At 33.9% G+C, this 19,685-nt stretch overlaps 2 protein-coding genes and 1 non-coding gene across 3 annotated transcripts; 2 read left to right on the forward strand and 1 right to left on the reverse strand.

Moving 5' to 3' along the window:
* Nucleotides 1-1,795: 1,795 nt before the first annotated feature.
* On the reverse strand, nucleotides 1,796-6,589 carry LOC126681452 (uncharacterized). The gene is made up of 2 exons (XM_050376993.2): nucleotides 5,707-6,589; nucleotides 1,796-4,788 (listed from the first exon to the last, which is right to left on the reverse strand). The coding sequence occupies exon 2, from the start codon at nucleotides 4,769-4,771 to the stop codon at nucleotides 1,796-1,798; it is 2,976 nt and encodes a 991-aa protein (XP_050232950.1). The 5' UTR covers nucleotides 4,772-4,788; nucleotides 5,707-6,589.
* On the forward strand, nucleotides 4,020-4,126 carry LOC126685210 (small nucleolar RNA R71). Its single transcript, XR_007643321.1, has one exon. It is a non-coding gene; the product is annotated as a small nucleolar RNA R71 (small nucleolar RNA).
* A 581-nt stretch (nucleotides 6,590-7,170) lies between the features above and the next one.
* Nucleotides 7,171-18,674, forward strand: LOC126681453 (putative leucine-rich repeat receptor-like protein kinase At2g19210). Its single transcript, XM_050376994.2, has 12 exons — nucleotides 7,171-7,258; nucleotides 7,351-7,891; nucleotides 9,443-9,921; nucleotides 12,178-12,316; nucleotides 13,395-13,466; nucleotides 13,550-13,621; nucleotides 13,722-13,802; nucleotides 13,892-14,273; nucleotides 14,709-14,835; nucleotides 14,922-14,984; nucleotides 15,070-15,256; nucleotides 18,184-18,674. The coding sequence occupies exons 1-12, from the start codon at nucleotides 7,171-7,173 to the stop codon at nucleotides 18,587-18,589; spliced, it is 2,637 nt and encodes an 878-aa protein (XP_050232951.1). The 3' UTR covers nucleotides 18,590-18,674.
* Nucleotides 18,675-19,685: the final 1,011 nt, after the last annotated feature.

The raw sequence follows: 19,685 nt of genomic DNA on the forward strand, positions 1-19,685 counted from the left end.
TACTCCTATCAAACCTCCTCACACTAAACCTTGCTTGTCCTCAAGCAAGAAATGAATCTTACTCGGAGACGCATGCTAGCTAATAACTTAAAACCCGCATATATATCATACACAATGTTCCAACTAATGAATTACCAAACGAATGATTTCCGACCTAACAACTAAGAGTGATGCAAACAAGTGAGAAATGCAATGTCAATGACATAAATTGATAGCATCAAGGTTACAATCACAGAAGCATGCTTATCGACCATTCTATATTACAAACTTGCTATCTTATGCGGGACGTGTATACAAATCGGATTCAAGCTACGTTGGGCACAACACGGCATAAATGTTCTACTACAAGCAATGGCGTATTCCTCACTAGATTTCACTCGCTCAAGATAACAAAGGGTATACAAAGAACACATGTAATAGTCACCATAGGCTTGCTCAAATTCCGGACTCCACTACTTAGTTCGGTTTTCGGCAACTATCAAATGGACTTTCAAGGGTTATAATGGGGCTAAGGGTTAGGGGTAGGTAAAAAGATAGATTTTTGCTAAAAACTTGACTTGAATAACAATTGCACTCTTTTACTTGGTCTAGCTTGGAAATTTTCATACAAGTGAACTTTTTAACAAATGAAAACTTTTCATGCCTTTGTTTATTCTTTCTTTCTTTTCTTTTCTTCAATTTCTCTCTTTTTTCTTTTGTTTTCTTTTTCATGTTTTTTTTATTTCTTTCTCTAAGGCATTAACTTATATTTTTAGCACTTAGTTCACTTTTTTCAATAGTTCATCAAGCTAGAGTTTCCTTATGTTTTTATATGAACTATTTCAAGTCAAGTTAGGGTGTTTTAGAGGTAAAATTTTGAAAAAGGTTGATTTGTGTGAAAATTGTGGTTTAAACAAAAAATTTGGTTAAGGCTCAAATTGTGTTATCTAGGGGAAAAGGGGTAGGCTTTTTGAGTGGGTTGGAGAAGTGTGTAATCCTAATTGCCATTATCACCTAATTGCCAAAAACTCAACAATACAATCTTGCCCGGAGATATGAGCAAGTTCTAGGACTAAACATGCAAAACACAACAACAAAATAGGCTCGAAAAAACTAAAGAATTGGGTGTGTTTTAACCAATGCTAGAACTACAACAATCATGCCACATATGCCCAATTTCCTAAAATTCAACAATTTTACTACATACACATCATGTATCCGCATCAAGCTCGTTGGTCATGCATTTAGGGTCAATTGTTGCTAACAAGTGATTTCACCCTAATCTTATCAACTTATGTCATATAATTGGCATTTCACTAAGCAATCATCAACAACAATTGTTAGAACAAGAAAAACCATTCAATGATTCATTAACTAGAACATGACAATTGATATAATGCAAGTACTTGATCAACTTAGCTAACATGATACAAAATTAAGCTAAGGGTCATGCTCAAAGATTCGACCAAAATTCTCCTAAACAAAACATCAAAAACACACAAACAACTAAAATTAACAACGAAAAAGAAAAAACATCAAAACAAACAATCCTACGCAACTACATTCAATTTTCCAACCCTCCTCACACATTTCGATGCAATGTCCTCAATGCTAAGAAATTAGACAAATAAAAATTGAATTGGAGTTGAGTTTAGAAAATCAAATCTTGTGTGTTCAATCGAACACACAAAAACATAAATGAAACACTAAAAATAAGTAACAAAATATAAATGACAAGAAAAGAAATCGAACCTCTTGGGAATGCCTCCCAAGTGCGCTTGTTTTAAGTCGAAAGCTCGACTATCGATCCTCAAAATCATGGAGGATCAAAAAGAGCGACTTGCTCGCGACTTTCATCGATCAACACTCTAGGATATGGTTTGCACCATTCTCCAAGCACCTTAAAAACATCTCCATTGGCCCCCTCCAACTCAATCAAATCATTAACCAATTTGCGCCGTGTTTTAAACGGCCCGCTCCACTTAGAAATCAACTTCCCCGCTTGTGAATGTACTTGAGAGGTTCGAACTTGGACGTACTCACCAAGAGTAGCAACTTCCGTGCATATTTGTCTCTTGCTTGCGGTTGCTATCCCGTTGAGCTTCAACTTCCATGATGCCCAACGTCTTGGTTTTCCCTTGCGTGGCTTGACATGAGGTGTTGTCTTGATTTTTGCACACACAACCTCGGGTTCTTTCATAGGAACCTCCTTCATAGGCACATGGAATGTGGGCTCAATAGTATCAATCTTCATGCATTTCTCCTCCTCACACTTGCTTTTTCCATGCTTGATGTCAAACACCATGCTCTCATCATTCATTCTTAATGTTATCTTCCCCCCATTAACATCAACCAATGCTCTCCCCGTATTCAAAAAAGGACGCCCGAGAATCATGGGGCAATCTTTGTCGACCGCATAATCAAGCACAACAAAGTCCACCGGAAAGATGAACTTGCCCACTTTTACTAGCACGTCTTCCGCAACCCCGTGCGGTCTCTTGAGCGAATGGTCGGCCAATTGGAGCATCATGGAAGTTTGTTTTATCGGTTGGTTTCCACATATTTTCCTGAAAAGACACAACGGCATTAGATTTATACTTGCACCTAAATCGCAAAGACAATTAAGAGAAGTAGAAGTGCCAATTAAGCAAGGAATCGTGAAACTCCCTGTATCTTGTAGCTTGGTCGGTAGATTGCTTTGGATAATAGAACTACAACTTTCCGTTAGAGGAATTGTTCCGCCTTGTTCCCAACTTTGCTTGTTCATAATTATGTCTTTCAAGAACTTAGCGTATTGGGGCATCTCTCGCAAGGCATCCCCTAGGCTCATGCTTATTTGAAGTTTCTTGAATATTTCAAGAAACTTATGAAACTTTTCATTATCCGGAGCCTTTCTCAACCGGCTTGGGAATGGTATTTTAGGCACAAAAGGTGGTGGTGGTGGTGGCCTCACATATGGTTCTTCAACATCAATATCAATAGCCACCTCCTCACACGACTTTGGTAGCTCTTGACTAGAGCTTGCAACATCTATTACCACTTGAGGCTCAACCTCCACAATCATTGGCCTCTTGCCATTAGCTTTTTCAAGATCCTTATCATGATCAACATCAAGGACTCTACCGCTTCGAAGTTCCACAACTTTGATGGCTTTCACATGCTCTCTAGGATTGTTTTCCGTAGTAGAGGGCAATCCCCCTTGAGGTCTACCTTGAAGCGAAAGTGCCATTTGTGAGATTTGAGTCTCTAAGTGATGGATGGTGGAAGCTTGGTTCTTCTCCCTTTGCCTATTTTCATTGTGAAGTTGCCTATTTTCAACCTCCATCTTTTCAAATTTCTCCATCAATTTGGCAAGCATGTTTCCCTCATCCGTGTTCCTTGGTTGTTGGAAACCGGGAGGGTGTTGTGGTCTACCACCATAATTATTCCCTTGGTGTTGGTTGTTGTGGTATTGACCTTGTGGTTGTTGTTGATATTGAGGTCTATTTCCTCCTTGAAAACTAGGACCCGCTTGGTTGGAGGCTTGAGCATTGCCTTGACCTTCTTGGTTTCTCCATCCAAAGTTAGGATGATTCCTCCATCCGGGGTTGTAGGTATTAGAGTACGGGTCATTAGCTTGCCCTTGGCCCCCAACATAGTTCACTTGCTCACTCCAAGCTTTCCCCGTGGCATAACACTCCCCACTACTATGGTTGTAGTCCCCACAATGCTCACATCCCACTTGAACATAGGCGACCGGTGCGTTTCTTGGAGCAACTTGTTTCTTGAGGGCATCCACTTGTGCTTGTAGAGAAGCATTAGTTGCTTTTATGGCCTCCATTTCCCTCACTTGATCAAGAGTCATTACCGACTTTTGAGTAGATGGCGCTCTTCTATCAATAGGGCCCCAAGTGCTACTAACTATCGCCAACTTTTCCACCAATTCTAGCGCCTCTTCATACGTCTTTTGCATTAGTGATCCGCCCGAAGCCGCATCAATTGTTGCTCTAGTAGTAATAGTCGTCCCATCATAGAAGATTTGGATCACATGCTCTTTATTGAGCCGATGATGGGGGACACTCCTTTGTAAATCCTTGAAACGCTCCCATGCCTCATAAAGTGACTCCCCTTCAAATTGAATAAATTCAAGAATATCCTTGGTCAACTTTGTAGTCTTGCCATGAGGGAAATATTTGTTGAGAAACGCTTGAGCCAACTCTCTCCAATTGTGGATGGATTCGTTGGGTAGAGAGTGAAGCCATAAGCTAGCCTTGTCCCTTAAAGAGAAGGGGAACATTCTCAACTTGATTTGATCCGCGGTTATCCCATGAAGCTTAAACGTATTGAGTACACCCAAGAATTTGGCGATGTGCGCATTGGGATCCTCTTGACTCAACCCGTAAAATGCACAACGATTCTCTAAAAGTTGTATCGTACTTGGCTTGATCTCAAAGGTTGTCGCTTGAACCGGCATTGCAAAACATCCAAACGTGGCATTATCCACATTCGGCAAAAAGAATTCGCCTAAAGTTTGTCTTGGTTGATTGTGCACTTGTGGATGCAAGTGGGGTCGATCATCCCTTGGGCGTTCTTGATGCCTTTGGCGATTCACATTCTCAAGTGGGGGAGGAGGCGGATAATGTTGTTCCGCTCCTTCCACTTGAGGATTGAACCGCTCACCTTCCTCAAAATCTTCATTCTCATTTTCCATGATAGCGGGTCTACGATTTTCCCGCCTCACACTTCTTTCAAAGCCCCCGAGATTGTCTTGAAACGGTTCTAGTGGAAGATTAGCCCTTCGTGTATTGTGCATACACTATAGTTGATATCCTACACAAACAACAACAAGCAAACCACGCGTAACCCGGAAAAAAGCAAAAACAAACAATTGTAACAAAAACAGAAAATAAAACTAACTCGACCGAACTACAACTAATTTCAATCAATCAATAAACACTCGTCACTCCCCGGCAACGGCGCCAAAAACTTGTTGAGGATAAACCCAACTTGTAATAGAGTGGACCTAAGTCCGAGTTATCGTACCCACAAGGAGTGAATTCAAGAGTGATTATCGATGAGAGTGATTTTAGTTGCTATTCAATTCGTTTAGCAAACATGAATATGGTTTTCAAAGTATCAAAAGTCTAAAGGTAAACAACTACTAAACTTGCAATTAAACAAGATTGAACAATAAGGATTCAACTAAGGGTAAAAACGCTTGGAGGTTGCTAGTCATGCCAAAGTCATATCTAGGTAGTTTGGGTCAAGGTGATAGGAGCTTAGGTCGGGTCAAGCTATTCTACGGAACCAATTCCGCTCTCTCGAGCCGGAAGTGAATGAGTCAAAACTTGATTAACAATTCCGAAATCTAATCCACTCTCGTGCTCATAGATTTTGATAGAGTTAATCGAGCCGACTAATCAAGCAAACTCCACAACCAAGATAGCTCTAGATCATGCTAATGCATCTAGGTCTAAAGCATGTACTCCCCTAGGTATAGTCTAATTAGTTAACTCTCGTCCTCCTAATTAAACCACATAGCAAAGAATAAGAGGCCAACCTATTCTAAGCATTAAGCTCAAGAAGCACAACAACCAACATCACCCATAAACCCTAACCCTAATCACCTATTTAATCAAGCATGGCAATCATAACAACCCCCAAACAAGGGGTTTAGCTACTAATCATCATCATGACAAAACTAATTAAGCAATAATGAAGATTAGGCATAGAGTAAAGATTAAGTACCTTGGAGTAATAAATGAACCTTAAACACATGAACAAGATAATGAAGCTTCAATTAAAAGACTAATACTTGTATTTAATAAGTTTCCCAATATAGCAAAATCTGGAAATTAGTTTGAAGAACACCAAGAACTATGAAGATCCTTTACTACTTTAAGTAAGAACAATAAGAACAATGATTTAAAGCTAGAGAGAAAGTGTTGCTACAATAATGAGATGTCTATCAATTCTCTACCAAATCATGACATAACCTAAAATAGAGATAAAAGGGTTTTTATATGTTTACAAAAGAGGAAAGAAAAACATTCACTCAAGGAGTGTTTGGCCCAAAGAAGCAAAGAGAATCAAGCCTTGAAGCATTTGAAATCAAATTTCCCCCTTTACACAAGCCTAAGCTCGAATCGAGCTTGATTTTTTGCTCCTCAAGCTCGATTCGAGCTTGAATTTCTGGAACTCAGAGTGGTGAGCTCGAATCGAGCTCCCTCTTGGCCTTGGTGAGCTCGATTCGAGCTTGGCATTACGGTTTCAGCTCCGATCTTCAAAACTTCATAACTTTGCGTAGAAATGTCCGATTGAGTCGATTCTTGAACCGTTGGAAAGCTTGGGACGTCTACTTCAACTTTCATGAAGAACACAAATTCATTTGAGGCTTCTAGCTGGTTCCAATTTGCCAATTAGTGCAGAGGGGTCGGTTTTTCAGACTTGCAAATGAGCTTTCGCCTCTTTTCCGTCGACTTTTCCATCTTTTGTATCAAAATGCTTCCGCGATGCTCCAAAGTACCTGAAATAATAAAACATATAATAAGGCACTCGGAATACCATAAAACCGTGATAAATCATAATAAAAGCATGCGGAAACGGCACCCTAAATAGGAGTAAAATACTCCTATCAATGCTCCTAAGGCGTGGAGCATCTGCTCCTCCGGCGAGGAGCAGCAGCTCCTCATGGAGGAGTAGATGCTCCTAAGGCGTGGAGCATCTGCTCCTCAACGAGGATCAGCTTCTGTTCCTTGTTGAGGAGCCACGGAGGAGCATATCTGCTCCTCCGTTGGATCCTCCGTTGAGGAGCAGAGCTTTTGCTCTTCCGACAAGGAGCAGCTGCTCCTCCTCCGGAAATTTAAAAAGAAAATTAAATTAATTTAAATTAAATTAATTTATTTTTATTTTATTGAGAAGATGAGCTTTTTGTATAATTTATAATTTTAAAAAATATTTAGATTTTTTGATAAATATAAAGGATCTATTTGAATATCAGCCAAATAAAAAGAGTTCAATTGAATGCCTCAGGGTGCAATTGAAAACTAAAAATATAAAATGGTAAAAATGAAAAAATTGCAACGTGAGGGTGGAATTGAAAATTAAAACAAAGGTTAGGGTTTTTTCAGCCAATTAGCCTTACAAAATTAAGCATATGCCGCTTATATATAACTTCATTGATGGCGGTTCTGATAAAACAAAGAACCAACAATGAAAAACGAGACACTACAGAATTTCTTAGTCGGATTTCTGCTTATTTTAGCTGTAGCAGTTCTTGTTCATGCCCAAGATCAAACAAGTTACGTGTCTAAATTTTCTTATTTCAGTTAAAATTTTCTTACTTTGCTCTCAAACAATTCACTAATATACGGCTCTGTTTTTCTCTCGCAGGATTCATAAGTATAGATTGTGGACTGCCAGCAAATTCTTTCTATACAGATGAAACGACAACCCTAAACTATGTTTCCGACACAGCATTCATCGACACGGGCGTAATTACCAACTTATCCCTAGGATCCACATCAAATACCACCAGCCGCCAGCAATTGTCTGTCCGAAACTTTCCTGAAGGTGACAGAAACTGTTACAACATAAAAATTGTCAATGGCACTAAATATTTGATCAGAGCTATTTTCTTGTACGGAAACTACGACGGCTTCAATAAACTACCGGAGTTTGATCTGCATTTAGGACCCAACAAATGGGATAAAGTGAAAATTTTGAATTCAACCTCTCCTGTAATAAAGGAAATTATCTATACACCTGAATTGAACTATGTTCATGTCTGTCTTGTCAATACGGGATTCGGATCGCCTTTCATATCTGCATTAGAATTGAGGCCTCTGAAGAATACTACATACATAGCTCAATCTGGAGCTCTGGCGAAATTCGCAAGGCTGGATTTTGGTTCTTTGACAAATCGAACCGTCAGGTTAGTTATCCATAAGCATTTTGTACTTAATCTTCACGCTGTATTATTTTAGATAATAGCTATTTTGATCCAGAAACTTACGTGCCATAATCAATGAGGTTCAATTTCATTTATTAAGATCAAATAGATTCAGATATATGGTAATTATCTTGTGGATACTGGAACTATCATTTTATTTTCATTTGGCCTAATGTCTTAAAAACCCCCGACCTTTTAGCCCCTTTTCAATCATACCCTGACGTTGAAAATTTGTCAATTTTACCCTATTTTGCATTTTTGTGTTTCAATTGTACCCTGAAAAATTAAATTAACGTCTTTTGCGTTTGGAAATTTGTTTAAAACATTCTCCATGTCTCGCATATATTGATTATATATTTTTAAAATTTATTTAAATTTAGTTAAATTAATTAAGAATTTAAATTAGTGTTAATTTGATTATGGTTTTTAGTTAGTTTTTAAAAATAAAGGACTTATTTGTACTTTTTTGAATAAAAAAGAATTTAATTTCATGTTTAGACTTAGTTAATTGAATGATTTCATCATTTAAGTAAAAAAATTAACAAAAATTAAAATATTGGGGTACAATTGGAAACGGAAAATTCAAAAGTGGGTAAAATTGACAAATTTTCAACGTCGGGGTGGAATTGAAAAAAAGTTTAAAGGTGAGGGGTTTTTGAGTGATTAGGCCTTTTCATTTTGGTGATTAACTTTTTTTTTCCAGTTTGGTTGCTAAACTTTAATTTAATTTTAACGAGAGATTTTCTGGTAAAAAAGGCTTACATGCGTGTCTGTCCTATTTTATTTTTATTTACTTGAAAACTTGTCATGTATGTAAAATTTTGTCTAAAGACTCCATATTAAAATAAAATTATGCATATGTGGCGAGTTTTCAAAATAAAATTAGCAAAATTCGATTGTCATGTTTCAAAATCCAACTACCACGTATATGTTTAGGCGAAATTCTTTATTTGAAAATAAATTAATGTTTACTAACAAAAAAAAAGCTTATCCCCTTAAAATCCCCCCACCTTTTACCCCTAATTCATTTGCACCCTCACGTTGTAAAACCACCAAATATACCCAAATTACGACCTTTCACTTTCAATTGCACCCTCAAGCATTAAATTGACCTCTTTTCACTTAAAAAATGTTCAAATCAATACTTTAAATTTTAGCATATATTTTAAAATAGGACTTAATATTTTATTTAAAATAAAAATAAACCTATATTTCAAGTGAAAAAAAATCAATTTAATGTTTGAGGGTGCAATTGAAAGTGAAAGATCGTAATTTGGGTATATTTGGTGGGTTTGCAACGTGAGGGTGCAAACGAATTGGAGGTAAAAGGTGAGGGTATTTTAAGGGGATAAGCCAAAAAAATACAGAATAGTTTGAATACCCAAAAGATCAAGCACCCTCCGGAAATCCATTTGTTCACACCAAATAAATCTAAATTTTCTTTGATTTGCATCTATTTGATCTGATTTAAGAATATTTATATTAGTATTTATACGCTGCTCGTAACCTAAACTGAGGAAGTGTTGGTAATAGGTATCCTGACGATGTTTATGACCGTATCTGGACTCCTAACCATTTCCAGAAATGGAAAGATTTGGGAACATCAAAGACGGTCGATGCGGACGATCACATTGATTTCCAGCCACCGTCAGCCGTAATGATGACGGCCAGCACGCCGAAAAATATTAGCGAGAACCTAGATTTATTTTTAAATAATGAGGATGCGAGTAAACAATTTTATGTCTACATGCACTTTGCTGAAATCGTTAAGCTTCGAGCTAACCAGTCTCGTCAATTCAACATTTCTTTCAATGGAACATTATGGTTCGGACGTGTTGTTCCTGGTTACCTAATCTCCAACACTGTATATAGCCAATTTCCTATCAAGGGAGTTAAAGATGATATATTCTCACTCTTTAAAGTCAGAGGTTCCACCCTGCCACCGCTCATCAATGCTATCGAAGCATATGTTGTTGTTGATCTCTCGCAATTGCAGTCAGACCAAGAAGACGGTATGTTTGCTTTTCAAATGCTAATTTGATGCATCATCATACCATACCAGTTAGCATGCAGAGTTTTGGTAATTGATTATGTGAATTTTCAAATTATCGTTTTTTCTCTTTATTGGTGACCAATTTTAATGTTTTTCATTTTGGTTATTATATTTTAAGAGAGATTCTTAGGTAGACTCTAGTCAAACAGCATATATGAAAGCCGATTTTAAAATGTGGCAATCAGATTAGTTTTACCTTGAAAACTTAATTAATATGCATAATTTTAGGCAAAAGGTACAAAATAACCCTCATAGTTTTTATAGAAGCACTAATCAGCCCTTTTATTTTTTTTGGTATAATTAAAACCTTTTTATTTTCAAATAGAATAACTAACCCCTTTCATCTAATACTATTAGAAACAGTCGTTAATGGCTAACATGTCTCTCATAATCATATAGGAAAAAAGTTCCAAAATAATTTTTATGTTTAAAATATTTACCGAACAATTGAGGCGATAAGTGTCCAAAAGTAAACTAAAAGGATTTTTTTTGTTTGTTTTTAAAAGAATAAGAATTCAATTGTTCAATTTTAAAATCACGAGGGCTTAATTGTGCCCAAAAAAAAGTAAAAGGGTTGATTTGTACTTTTAAAAAAAACCAAAAGCTTTTTTGTACCTTTTGCTATAATTTTATTTTGGATAAGATTTTTCGGCCAAATTATAAATATATAACATGTTTTCAAGTAATATAAAATAGAATTTATCTGCCATTTTTTCCAGAAAATCTTTTGTTGAAATAAAAGTAAAGTTTAACAGCCAAAATAAATAAATAAATTAAGTTTGATCACCAAAAAATAAAATAAAAATGATAGTTTAAATATCCACATGATCAATTACCCCATGGTTTTCAGCTAGAGTTGTTGACAAATATACTCTCCCTAAGGGTGCCTCTAGTTCAAATGAATTTAATATTTTTAACAAATTCATTTGAGAATCCATAAATTGTGTGTGTTTGGTTTGTTAATATAATTTATTCGAATTTCTAAATTCAAAAATTAGTTATTCTTATTTCAAATTTCAACAAAATCAATAGAATTTAGAACGAAAATATACATAAAAAATTATTTTAAATATTTTACAAAGAGAAAATTCATAAATTTAAAAGCGATAAATTTTTGGGGAAAGAAATTCGTAAATTTTAGAAGAAAAAATCCATAAATTGTAGCGTACTATTTTAAAATGGAACAGGTGGTCGAAAGACTGTGATCAGTTGATGAAAGAGTGTGATCAGTGTATAAATTAAAATATAATTTCTATAAATTTTTATGAAACATTTCAAAATATATTGAAATGGTATGAAAATGTATAAAGTAATTGTAATGAACTTTTATAAAATTTCACTATAAGGAATACTAGATTTAGCTGTAAATATTTTCGCTGCTAACAGTGCTGAAATTGTTGCTATTAATATATAGTAATAAAAAAAATTGTGGTATATTGCTGCTAATAAAACGTTGTTAAATAATTAACAACAAAATTTCTATGAAATGCTGCTATAACTTAACTAATGGCAGCAGTCTTTTAAAATTATTACTGTAAAATGTTTCTTTAGCAGTAAAAAAAATTAGCTGCAAAATTATTGTTATCAAATACATTATTTTTTATAGTAATTTAATGAAACACTTTGAGACAAGTGAATCTATAAAATCTTATGAAATTATATAAAACTATTTCAAACTAATTGAAAATGAAATTATTAAAAAAAAAACTAATTGGAAATGAAACAATGTGAAACAACCATTTGAATTCTATACAATTTTTTTTTTTTGATAATTGGGGAGGAAAGAGCGTTTGTGGGAGGAATCGAACCCACGATCTAACAATTAAAATGATTTGTAACGGATTTTAGATTCAAAAGAGGACCCCATTTTGAAAGGTTAGTCGAAATTTAGACTAATTAATTTTCTTCTAGAGCTTCAAACTTCATTTTCACTATGTTTGGCACCTTGGCCATGGTGCAAACCTTCCCTTCACTACGTTTTGCAAAACACATATTTTTGCAATTATCTTTTCATATTTGGTATTTTCGCTAGTTTTCTATTCAACTATGTATTTTTTTATAACGAAAAAGGTCAACTCCTATTTTCACAAATTAAATTTTAAGTTCTTCTATAAAAAACCCCAAAACATTATCAAACCAAGAGCGGGGCAGATTCCCTGCCCAACAATTAGTAGTTTGAAGTAAACTAATAAGCTTCCGTTCTTCCATATCATAGTTGATGCTATCATGAAAATCAAGTCAGATTATCGAATTATAAAAAACTGGCAAGGAGATCCATGTGCTCCTCAACATTATGCGTGGCAGGGTCTAAATTGCAGCTACAATGGTATTGATCCACCAAAAATCACATCCCTGTAAGTATTTTCTTTTCATCAAGCGTTGAAATCAATACTTTTAACCAATAAAGTATATCTCAAATGGTATATATACACGCTAGATAATAAATCTACTAAATTATTTCTCTCACAAGCGCTCTTCCTCTGCAAATATTAAAAAAGAAATCACTACTTTTAGTTATAATCTAGGAAGCACGGAATTTTGGATAAATTCTTGTCTTCCGTTTTGGAAACGTTCCGGTAACCGGAAGCTTTCGGAAATCCATACTAAAGGTTTCGAGTCGTTTCGGTAAATAAAAAAGTTAGACAGTTATAAAGAAAACTTAAAAAAATCTCAACACATACTTATTTTTAAATTGAGACTTAATCACTCAAAAACCCCTGATCACCTTTAAACTTTTTTCAATAAACCCCCCACCTTTAGATTCTTTTTCAATTGTACCCCAAAGTATTAAATTAACCTCTTTTCGCATGAAAAATTTAAAATAATCTTTCATTTTTAGTAGATATGATTAAACGCTAATATTATTAATTAATAATGTAAAAAAACATTTTTCCTAAAATTATATCCAATGACTTTTTAAAATAAAAAATCATAGAAATTTCAAATTTGGGGTACAATTAAAAAAGAATTTATAAATGAGGGAGTACTGACAGGATTTTCCTACGTCAGGGTGCAATTGAAAAATATTTTAAAGGTGGGATGTTTTGAGAGAATTTTTTAACGTCAGAGTGCAATTGAAAAAAAAATTAAAGGTGGAGGGTTTTTGAGTAATTAGACCTTAAATTAACTATCCACAATTTTTATTATTTACATTATCTAAAATAAATCATATTTTCTTGGGATAATTATATTTGATTTTTTTCTATTCATTGGTATAAATGTTTAAATTAAATTTAATATAAATAGCTTTTACAAATTTTAATATTATATATATATTCCTATATTTTTATTATTTATCCGTTTGTTTCACGTTCCCTATCCTTCATTTTCTAAAAAAGTTGCTTCCCCGTGTCCATTTTGTGTCGCTTCCGTTTCCTATATCCATTTTTGTGCAACTTAGATTATAGTCACTAATGAGTAAAATCATTTTAGGAATTTATCTTCGAGCGGATTGAGCGGAGAGGTGAATTTTTATATGGCCAATCTCAAGACGTTGGAATCGCTGTAAGTATCTGAATATTGGTTCTTGTACAAACTATAAATTATTCATATATATGAAATGCTTACAATTTCTGTTACAATGTCAGGGACTTATCAAATAATAGCTTGTCAGGATCCGTGCCTGATTTTCTATCTAAAATGACATCATTGAAAGTCCTGTAAGTTTCTTTTGAATCGTTAAGACTAAGTATATATGCAGAACTTTTGTGGTTTGTTCAACACGAAATAAAAGGATTAATTTGATATATTTCTGAGCAGAAACTTGGCAGGAAACAATCTCACAGGTACGATTCCAACTGACCTCTTTGAGAGATCACAAAAGGGTTTACTATTGCTAAGGTATGTTTTTTGAGAATATCCTGACATAATATATTTTTGCGGATTTGATAAACAAAAATCGTTTCTTTCGTTTTCGTTGTCAATTCAAGTGTCGACGGGAATCCGGAACTCTGTCCGTCCCTTTCCTGCAAGAAAAAGAAGAAGAAGAATAGCATTGTTGTTCCTGTGGTGGCATCAATAGCTGCATTTCTCATCTTAGTAGCTGCGTTGGCAGTCATTCTACGCTTCTTGTTAGTACGTTCAAAAGGCGAGACTAAAATAAGGCATGAAACAAAAGATGATCCAATGGAGTTAAAGAAAACACAATTCAAATACTCTGAAATTCTCAGGATTACGAATAACTTTGAGAAAATTCTGGGTAAGGGAGGATTTGGAACAGTTTATTATGGAATTTTAGATGATGATACTCAAGTTGCTGTAAAGATACTTTCTCCATCCTCAGTTCAAGGACAAAAGGAATTCCAGGCAGAGGTAGTTAAATACATAACTCCGCTTCGTACAATTGTAGTCTTATGTTTTTGTCAGTCCAGATCTAATTTCTAGTTCACCTCTAACCATCCGACAGTCGTGTTTAAATTTTCTCTAGTCCTCAATTTACTACAAACTCTACTTCTATTTTTTCAAAAAAATCTAGACTGGAGCCTACCCTAGTCTTAGGGTAGTTCCGCGGCTGGTTTTGGTGTTTTGTGTTTGTCTGCAACTATACTTTTGAAACTCATAAACTTCATATTTATATTTAGGGTTAATTTCATATAAAATCACCACCTTTACACATTTTTATAACTTAATCGTAAAGAAAGTCATTTCATTGTTTCCTGTTTTAGGCGTTTCTCTTTTGAGAATTTTTATTTCTGTATACTTATTCATAAAATAATTGCATAATTAAAACCCTCATTCAATTTGCAGGTTAAGCTTCTTTTAAGAGTTCATCATAGGAACTTGACTGCTCTTGTCGGGTACTGCAATGAAGGCACCAACATGGGGCTTATCTATGAGTACATGGCTAATGGAAACTTAACAGACTATCTAAAAAGTTTGGTCATTTTTAATTACAATTTTATTCATTTTTAATTTCTGAAGAAAATTTAATTGAGAAATAAAAACTCTCTGCTTTTGCAGATAGCAATGTGAGTGGCTTAAGCTGGGAAACAAGACTTAGAATAGCAGTCGAAGCGGCACAAGGTTAGCAGCAATCTAGACTTAAGAGTCCAACATCAATCAATAGTTCTAGTTTAATCGTTATACCTCAAATGAATATGCAATGTAGGATTGGAGTATATGCACAACGGCTGTAAGCCACAGATTGTGCACAGAGACGTGAAGGCAACGAACATTTTACTAAATGATACATTCCAAGCCAAATTAGCTGATTTTGGCTTGTCAAGAGTTTTTGTTGATGGTGGCACACATATCACCACCGTTGTCGCTGGGACTCCCGGCTACCTTGATCCTGAGTAAGAAACATCAATACTTCTATCCATTGTATATGCATACATGTTTGTGGTCTTGACTTGACTTTTTGAAAAAATGCAAGTTCAAGTTCACCTTGATCCTGTTCGAGTCTAATATTTATATTAAACTTGGCCTATTTATAAGAATTATGCAAAAAAATTTGGACACGCGCATATAATTTCAATAAGTTATAAGTCGAAATCCGTCCATATAGGTCTAATACAGGATTGAACTTTGTTAGAAATAAAGGAGGACTAAATTGAACACTCTTCTTTTATTTATACGAAAGTGTAATTTGTACAACTCGCTTTGTACCCAACTCTTGCACACTCACACTCTTTAGAGCACAGGTCACACACTTGACACTTCCACTCACACACTTATGTTACTTTCTCTGTTTCTCATGTACATGTAAATTATAAAGACTTGCCCATATATATAGCCTTCTCAGGCGGTGGAATAAGGTTCCAGAATTTTCTTAATCTAAAGATACTAGATAATTCTAGAAAGACCTAATTACTTAAAAATACCTTGTTAGAACTTTTTTTTTCGTTTATATCCCGACTTAGAAATTATTTCAATTGTACGCTATTTTAAATTTTTTGTTTCACCTCTATCTTGAAACACTAAATTGATTTCTTTTCTTCTAAAAAAAATTAAAATAATCATTCAATTTTAACTTATATTCTAATTAGACGCAAATGTTATTAATTTTACAAACCAATTCTTCTAAAAAAATCAACTAATAATAAATATTTACATAAAAATTAAAAAATTCCGATTAAGCCGCCATCCGCCGATATCCTCCTTCACGGAAAGAGAAGCCGCCGTCCTCCTTCCATGGAGGAATGATCTGTTCCTCCATTTTGGAGGAACAATGATATGTTCCTCCATTTTTGGAAGAACAGCGATATGTTCTTCCAAAATGGAGGAACACTGTTATTCCTTCAAAATGGAGGAACTGTTTTTCCATGGATAGAGGAACAGTGTTTCTCCTTCCATGGAGGAACATGAAGGAGGAGATGCTGCTCCTCCTTTTCCATAAGGGGGACGGCAGCGGCTACGGAGAATTAGGGCGCAGGAGTCAAAATTTGAAAAAGAAAAATTTGTTTAAATTTAGTGATAGATTTTTAAATCAGAGAAGTATGGTGGTAGATTGAAATTTTTTTTAATAATTTTATTTTTTAATAATTATTTTAAAAACATTAATTATGAGAATTTATTTAAATTTTTTTATAATTGAAGGACTTATTTGTATTTGTCCAAATAAAAAAAAATATGGTAAAATTTTTCTATTTAGTTGTTATTAACGTTTTTATTCTTAAATTATAAATCGTCAATTGTACCCTTACTTGAGATAGAGATGAAAACGAAAAATTCAAAATACAATATAATTGAAAAAATTTCTACATCGAAATATAAACGAAAAAAATGGTCAACGTGGGGCTTTTTAAAATAACTAGTTTCGCGTTACGTACTACGTACGTGGCTCGTAACGTAACTCGTCAATTTATTATTAATTATAATTAAATCAGTATATTTTATTAAAAGTCAATATTATATTAGTAACCTTTTGTTAGAAATAAGGTTTATACTCCCGTTTGTTAACTTTAATTAATTAACATTTATAATAATTATACCAATGTGACTCGTCAAATTATTATAATTATATTTTTTTATCTATTAGGGTAATTATATTTTTATTTAATTAATAATTATTTTTATAATTATAAATTGTACTATGTAAGTGTAAAATTCAAATAATGTTTAAAATAGTAGCTAATTAAGAATAGATTATTTTATTTTATATTTTAGATGATTATTTTAATAGTTTTTAATATTTTTAATTGATAATCAAATTTTATTATTATAGAAAATTCAAATAGAATATATCAAATAGTAGTTTAAAACTAAAACTGGACATCTACATCAAAACCAATCACTTGTCTGGTTTGAAAAGACAGTCTAGTTCGGTATTGGCTTCATAAACAAATATTGTTTCATGAGTTTAGCATTGTTGTAGACTTGAAGGCACTTTAAACTGGCTTTCTACGTCTGGATGCAAAGACTCAACATAAACCCTATGGAATATAATTTTATAAGAACCAAGACTCAAACTCTAGAGCAGAGCCGAAATCCACAAATTCATAAGAAATCAAGATATCTCACATAGTTCCTAGTTAAAGAAACGATTGATTAAATTAACAATATATTAGTGAGAATTAATTAATAATTAATTACCGAACAATACCTATACACAGTCATTAAATTCTAATATAACTTTACCTTTAAATGATAAATTAGTAATCAATGAGTAATTAGTAATGACTACAAAACCTTTTAGTAATAATCAATTAGTCATAAATTTGAAAGGACAATTTGGTAAATGTGCATGTCCCCCCCCATCCGTGCTTTTATATATAGTATAGATATAGATAGATTAGGCCTTCTAGAAAATAAAAGGAGGAGTAGTTGACTTTCTAACAAACTTCAACCGGGCATGATGTAGAAGTAGGTGTCAAGCCAAGCATGCTCTAAAGGACTTGGACGGGCGTTACCCGAGCTTGTGATGATCAGATCTATATAATTGCAAATAAGTGAAATCGACTGAAACTGGAAAATAATAAAATGAGAAATGAGGAAATTATTTTATACTATAAAATTAAGTTATAAATATATAGTTTTGGAATTATTGGAGTCACAAAAAACTCTTCATGTTTTTGAAGAATGCACAAAAGTCCTTTATTTTTTTTTTCCACTTGAGCACTCAACGTTCTAAATGTTGCAATTTTTTATTTTAAGATTTTTCAAAAAAAAATCATAAAGGCCTTTTAGTTTATTTTTTGTCATTCAGCCCCTTGCGTTTTTAATTATTTATGTGATTTTTACCAAATGTCGGAGTTATTTTTTGTTGTTGTTGTTGTTGTAGGTATTACGTAACCAACTGGTTAACAGAGAAAAGTGATGTATTTAGTTTCGGAGTTGTTCTTCTGGAAATCATAACTGGAAAAGCAGCGATATCTAAAACCAGTCACATAAGCCAATGGGTTAGTTCGATGCTTGAGACTGGAGATATTCACAGAGTTGCGGATTCGAGTCTAAACGGAGAATTTGAGGTCAATTCGGCATGGAAAGCTGTGGAATTAGCAATGGCTTGTGTGGCTACAACTTCTACTAGAAGGCCAACGATGAGTCAAGTGGTCGTAGAACTGAATGAGTACTGTTTGAAGATCGAGATGGCTCGAAAAAGACAAGGCCATATTGCTCAATCATACCACTCAACTGAGTTTATGAATGTGAATGTGGATTCTGAGTTGTCTCTTGTTGCAAGATAATTTTAATTATAAGGGAAAACTCATATCAATAGTTTTCCAACTTCAATAAATTTGTGTTTCCTAAACTCTTTAGTGTTTAATAAAAATAAAGCCTAATGCCTTAAAATAATCCAATTTTTTAATTCCTTGTCAATTTTTACATTGATGTTGAAAAATCAGTAATTTTACCCTATTTTGCATTTTTGTACTTGAATTGTATCCTAAAATATGAAATTGATGTTTTTTCATTTGAAACAAATTCAGAAACGTTCTCCATGTCTAACGTATATTAGTTGTATATGTTTAAAATTTATTTAGATTTAATTAAATTAATAAAGAATTTAAATTACTTTTAAGCAGTGTTTTAAAAACCGGACAAGACCGGCCGGTCGGACTGGTTGAACTGCGAACCGGTCAATGGTTCGATCTGAAAAGGTAAAAACCCGAATCTTTTGGTTGGACCGGGTTGGACCAGATCGAACCGGATTAATTCTCTAAAAGGGACAAAATCTCCCTTAAATATGCTGCATGTATGGAGACATGGTCAAATCTACGCACTATCTATAAGGCTATCTCGTAGATTGAAATTTTACACATGCCTATATCCATATATATCCACCTTTTTTTGAAAAAGGTAGAAGCATCTTCTAAAACCATCCCGGCTATACATGCCATAACTCTTTTTCTCGACCACCGATTTAACTGATTCGAACGGCCCTAAAAAACTAACTCGAATACCTAACGTTTTCATGGAGACATCAAATTCGGATTCATCCTCAAATAAGGACGAAATTAACCTTGAAGCTACTGTATGGTGACTCCTCACCAAATAACAACATATTTTTGTGATAAAAATGTTTATAAGTGCTCACGAATTGTATTCAAAACTCCATAGGGAGGGGATTTATATGTTTACTTTATCTTCTTGTCCCCATTGACTAAATATTATGGACATTGTTTATTATTATTTATAATTTATTTCAGTAAAATATATATGTTCAATTATTTTAAATTTGAATTTAAATATACATCCTTTTTATTAATTTATAATAATCTATTTTATTCGAATAATTCAACACACTTCCGATTTTTTCATGTTATTCAATTTAATTGAAAT

Source organism: Mercurialis annua, linkage group LG5, assembly GCF_937616625.2.
Source record: "Mercurialis annua linkage group LG5, ddMerAnnu1.2, whole genome shotgun sequence".
Lineage (NCBI taxonomy): Eukaryota > Viridiplantae > Streptophyta > Magnoliopsida > Malpighiales > Euphorbiaceae > Mercurialis > Mercurialis annua.